Source organism: Amblyomma maculatum, chromosome 10 (assembly GCF_055883805.1).
Source record: "Amblyomma maculatum isolate TAMU_Amacu chromosome 10, ASM5588380v1, whole genome shotgun sequence".
NCBI classification, from domain to species: Eukaryota; Metazoa; Arthropoda; class Arachnida; order Ixodida; family Ixodidae; genus Amblyomma; species Amblyomma maculatum.
In genome coordinates this window covers 114,140,203-114,146,202 of record NC_139353.1, presented here as the reverse complement: position 1 = coordinate 114,146,202, position 6,000 = coordinate 114,140,203, and the positions used below count along the sequence as shown (strand labels likewise).

General features: G+C 43.1%; 1 protein-coding gene across 2 annotated transcripts in view; it reads right to left on the bottom strand.

Moving 5' to 3' along the window:
• Positions 1–1,523: 1,523 nt before the first annotated feature.
• LOC146177280 (uncharacterized) overlaps positions 1,524–6,000 on the bottom strand; it is a 103,118-nt gene continuing 98,641 nt past the window's right edge. Inside the window, exon 4 of one of the 2 annotated variants that reach the window (XM_084580419.1) lies at positions 1,524–2,101. In XM_084580419.1, coding sequence (XP_084436545.1) covers positions 1,923–2,101 — 179 coding nt within the window. In that variant the 3' untranslated portion in view covers positions 1,524–1,922. The remainder of the gene's footprint in view (positions 2,102–6,000) is intronic. The other variant, XM_084580418.1, reaches the window with a different exon arrangement.

The following is a 6,000-nucleotide window of genomic DNA, read 5'->3' as shown; positions in this document are numbered from 1 at the left end:
AAGTGGTGTCATTAAAACAGGTTGAATGAGAAAGCTCGGCCTACATTATTGATGTAGAGCTGTGGCGGACGAGAACAAGGAAAGCGGGCCAATTATTGTGGCTGCCGTTAATCGTGTAGGCAGATGGTGTCAAACATGGTTACCAAACGAAGGCTGGTGGTGAATAATTTCAGTACAATTATCTCTTGCTGTTCGAAGCTCGGGGCGCAGTTGCTGCGTAGTGGGCACACAGGGCCGTCTTGCCAGCAGGTGAGCAGGTGAGGTACTACCGATGCCAGCGGCGGGAAACCGAAAGCACCCCTTGAACTAGCCCTCGCCGAAGATTCCAAAATCGTTATTACTCTTCAGGAGCACACGTTGGCGGTGAATCATTAACAAGGTCATACGAGCGAAGTACACTGCCACCTTGCTGACAGCGCGCGAATAAGACTAGTATGAGCGTGGGTACGGGCTATAGTTGCATTTGTCTTCACTGTATATTTCCATGTGCTAAAGATTGCTCATGATCTCAGCGTCCCACAAACGTTAGGGAACGTGTTGACTTCAAGTTTGCTGCTGCCATCCTGTGCGGCGACTTAGGGGGTGGTGATATTTTCCTGTGACAGGGGATCCTGCAATATATTTTACTGGCCAACTATATTGCAAAAATAAATATATAAACAAGACTCAGCAGAGACAGCTTCGTATTCGGTTTCGTATTTCTTTTACACAGTGTTTGTACGAGTAAGGCTGTGCTTAAGCAGAGATAAATACTGTGCGAACTACAACCAGTAACACCAAGATTACCGGCACCAGCTGATGTTTACAAAAAGTACAAATGTTTAGAAATTTATTTGGTAAAGTAAAGTTAACGACCCTAATTATTATCGTTCAGTCGTCAGTAAAAGTGGTATACAAAAGGTATCGTTGACGGATCTTAGGAAAGCTACATTGCAATACTATATTGGATGGAGAGAATAGTGGCAATGCCCCATTTTATCCAAAAGCATGTACCAGTGTCGTTCCCCCTATCACGGCCATTTGTTGTCGTTTCCATGCAATTTTCTCGAGCTCAGTCACGGGAAGAGCTTTTTTAGGCAAATAAATTTTTAGAACACAGCCAAATTAACATTTTGGCTGGAATATATAACAGTTGGCCCGATTTAAACCCAGTTTAGTTAGTGACAAAGGCCGTACCAAAACTGGAGTTCTATGAATCTCTCTTAGCGGATGAAACCTCAAAGTTCATGCCACCCATAATGAACCCTAGATCGCCAGGGCATTGAGTGATTTAGGGTGGATCGACAAAAAATGCAGAACACTAAGGAATCCTCGGGATTAGATTGCATTAGGGCCCCAAAATTATATAGCTATCCGGATCAATACCGTCATTTTGGAATCAAAGAATACAGCACTCCCTCGATGGCTTGTAGAAATGTAAAGAAAACGATTGGACATTGTTATAGTCTAAACACATTGTCTCACTCAAGACCAGAAATTCAAAAGATTAGTCCAAAGGTCAGGTACCGTTGTGATAAAAAATGTTTTATGGTGAAATACTTGAACATAGGCCAGCGTAAATAAACCAATTAAAAGGTAAGGTTCTGTTGGTAAAGGAAATTTGTTGTAAATGGCCATTAAAACAATCACCTGGAAGATAGAGGAACTTTTTCACAAAAAACCTAGAAGTAAATATTATCTTTGATAAAACATAAATCGGTAAGCAAATGTTCTTGTTGGCTTACTTCAATGTGTGGCGCGAGTGCTTTGAAACTCGTCTTTCTGATTACCTTATGGAAATCCTCAAAACGCTATTTTATGTGAATATATGGGGAAATTGGATAATATTGCAATTTATTTGTTTCTGCAGACGTATTTTATGGGTGAGGCTTCTGTTTGCTTTTTAAGATTACACAGGATAGTAAAGTTGTTCCCTCTTTATACTATCCTTGTATATATGTCGCATTGCTGCAGCCAAGATACCGGTAAATTATTTCAAATGACGCTCCGCACTGAGCATGAAACTCTTGCTCACAGTTCCGATAAATATTTCCCGGTGGTTTAAGATTTGCTCGGATGTGTACGGTCTCATTCCACTCGTACATTTCACATTTCTTGCGACCTGAAATGATAAAAAGAACACGCACTAATAGGTTACACTACAGGCAATATTGGCTGTGTTCGTTGGCACCAACCAAAACATGGCATTCAAAGAAATTTCATTCTTTCTGCAGACGCATAAAAAGGTTTTGAAGTTGGTTCGCGTAAGGAAGAGCGATTTGAAGAGAAACACTGTGAAAATATTGTGAGACAGCACTTGCACAAACGTCTGTTTTTTTTTCAGAACCAGCTGGCACACAGCGCGCGACGTTCCGAGCAGCAGTCAGCGAGATGATGATGATGATCGATCTATACAGGTGAAAGAGGTGAAAGTTCACGCGCTGCGCTCACACAAATCCCCCGACAAGAGAGCGGCCACCCTGGTCGCTGATTACAGGGATGAGGGACGACGGGCATAAGGCTTCATGCGCGAGACGTGGACGATCTCTTCGGAGCGACGACGTCGATCTGCGACGGTGTGCGAGGGAGTAACGCGGTAGTTCACCGGAGACGTTTGTTGGAGTACTGTATAAGGGCCATTGTAACGATGGAGGAACTTCTCACACAGGCCAGGAATGCGGATTGGTGTTCATTGGTGCTGTCTCACAATATTTAGACTTATCGACACTGTGACTAAAAGCCAATATGACATTATTAGTATTTTTTATTTCTTTCTGACAATTGTTTTCACAGCCTTGTTTGTGATACACAATTGGTGAGAATTTAAACCATTGAAATATTTTTGTTTCAACATTACGAATTTAACGATTATAATTCTTTTCTTTTCCCTAATATCTTTTTCCATTCGCCTTGAAAAAAGCCTCTTAACTTCATCGATCTAACTGCATTTCCTATTTTCAATTCTTTTTCCTTCTGACGAAGTATGCGCGGTCTTACAGGCAAAGCGGCTTTAACCATGAACAAGAAAGCCATTCAGATATCGACACGGTGCTTTAAACGGGTCAACTAATGCAAATGGAGAAGACGCATGTCGCTCAGCAATTGAAAAAGAAAGAAATTATCACACCGCTAGACCTGGGACTGTAAAATTAATTTGCTGAGGAAGAAAATCTCGTGTGCCGTGGGTGCTCTTTACCGATGCGGCGACTGTTTCCTATCCAGTATCAAACTTAAAATTTATCCTGCACTATTCCGGTTACACTTGAACTACTGCGAGCTAGTCTGGTGAACAACTAAAATATTAAGATATTGCTAGTATTAGAAAAGAAAGCCATTCGGTGCTTTTGCAATGCACTCTACCTCAAACCTACTAAGCAACTCTCCTTTCTTCACAAAATAATTAATATCGACCGCCTTTATAACTACCGTTTGCTGTACCAGCTACACTATTGGAATGATAAGTACATTAAATTTGTCTATCTTCTATCAAGCCTAGCATGGCGACATAATACATGACAAACGCGAGGCTCCGAGAAATGGCCAATGTAACGCTATCGCAGGAATTACTTTCGTCAATCGCTGGCGCACAACGCTCCAAATATATTAAACAAATTATATAGGTGGTGTCTGGATTGTATTAGTTATCGCGTCCAAATTTACTTGACATTTTCATCAATAACCTTTCTCTGTAGTGTCACCCAACGAACCTAACTGCTCAAAGCTAAACAAAAAAGTTAGTCGTGTTTGATTCATAACCGCAACTTATATTTTGTCCCATTACCTTGTTCCTTTTCTTTAACATTGTTTTTAATCTGTTGACACCGACATGCTGAGTAGGGACTTTGAGCTGAGTGACTTTTTTCGAGTGTTGACCAGTGTGTGATGTTATGTATTCTTGTACATGCATCCTACCAGCTCAACTGTATTAATTTTGTTTGCGCATTCTTTTCTACTGCACACTTCGATAAAAACCAGATTAAAAATTTTCTAACGCGTTTTAAATATATATGCTGTCCCATAGGATGTTATATTTTTTATCACTAAACTTTCCTTGCGCATTGCTGTTCTGCCTATGACTTGTGCCTTGGCCTCGTAAAGCTGTTCACACATTTTTTTGTTAAGGCATGCAAAAAAATTTTATAGGTTGCAAGTAAATTTTGAATTTTATTGAATAGAAAGTATGAGCGCTCTTACAGTCAAAAGGTTTTAACCGTGAGCATAAAAGCCTTCCAGATATCGACGCGGTATTTTAAATGGCTCAACTTAAGTAACTACAGAAGACGTGTGTGGCTCAGCAATTGAAAAAGAAAGGAATTTATAGGTACCGCAAGGTAGTTGATAATGCTTTAATTATCATGATTTATAAGGTGTGTGTCAAGTGGTGCCCGAGGCTCCACCGCATGCAGTGCATGTGTTATTTCTGAAATTTTCGGGCCAGATTTTGTGGTACTTTGCTAGGTTTGGGAATGTCCTAGCTGTATGTTCCTCCAGGTGACTGCCTCCTGTCTGCTGAGGTCTTTTTGTTGTTCTGCGTATCATTCACATCATTCACATGCTATGGAATTGCAAAGAGCAACTACAGAAATATAAAGCTCGAGCAGTGGGAGGCACAGCTGGCCCACACGGGTCTCTCTGAGCAGAACAGCCTGCTCACCTGGGCCCGAGAGGCAGCCAAAGCCAATGGTATCCTGGACTGAGGAAATCTCTCACGCAATTCCGTTAACCAATAAAAGTTTACTCTCTCTCTCAGGTGGTGCGTCACCAAATTGTTAACTATTCTGTCTCAATATGTAGCTCTCCGATCGTCCATGAACCAGAAGATAATTGTTGTTCATCCCCAGCGTCGGCAAACAAGTGTTGTCGGACACCATGTGCCGTATAGCTACTTAGGGCACTTTCCAGCCACGGTCCTTGTATTTCCCTTCTTTGTGCTTCATTCACTTCCTAAACCTGAAATAAAGTCAAATCTAGAATAATCATATTGTTACGACGCGTAGCGGCGCACTGAGAAGCAGCAGAAGAAGAAGCGGAGACAGCGAGGCGCGCGCAGACTGTTCCGAGTTTTTCTGAGCCGTGTGCTTCCATTCGCCTGTATTAAAACCATTTGATCCGTTGCATTTGGTGCTAAGCGCTGGGTAAAAACGTTCTGGATCCGCCAGTACCTCATCGCAGCTGAGGTGTAGCAGGTTTGCTACCTTTATCTCCTCAACAGTACATTTGAATGACTACCACCCGCACGACGCAGACTCATGAACAGCGACCTGAAGAGATGACGGCCTTTCCCCACCAGCGAGAGCCGCGTACGTTCCACGGTGAGCCCGAAGATGACGTTGAGGAATGGCTCCGAAATTACGAAAGATGCAGCAAGTACAACCGCTGGAGTTCGATCGCACATCTGTACAATGTTGTCTTCTGCCTGGCTGGCACGGCTCTGACGTGGTTTGATAACCACGAAGAAATCGTGACGACCTGGGACCGATTTGTTTAAGAAACTACGACGTCATTTGGGGATACCCTTGCGAAGAAGCAACGTGCTGAGCATCACTTTTCCTAGGGAGCCCAGCGGCCCGGTGAGACATGCACACGTTATATCGAAGAAATATTTAAACTTTGTCGCCTTGTAAACCGGAAGATGTCAGAAGAAGACAAGGTAGGGCACCTTCTCAAGGGGATTGCTGAGGATGTGTACAACTTCCTTATTTCGCGGGACACCCTTGCCACAGTTGCAGATGTCATCAAGCAGTGCCGGGTATTTCAGGCGTTAAAGGCACGCCGCATAGCGCCCAAATTTGGCCATCTTACAAATGTGACAACTGCTGCCGGTATCGACATTCCGGAGGCTGAAGACATCGCTTCTATGGTCAGGAGGATTATACGCGAGGAGCTGGATATGCAGCGGCAACGTACAAATTTCGATGAACCCTACCACCCGACATCGAGGTCCGTATGGGAACAACGCACGCCATGGCTGCACAAAATAATGGCCAACCATCTTACAACAACGGCATGGAGCGGACCCTG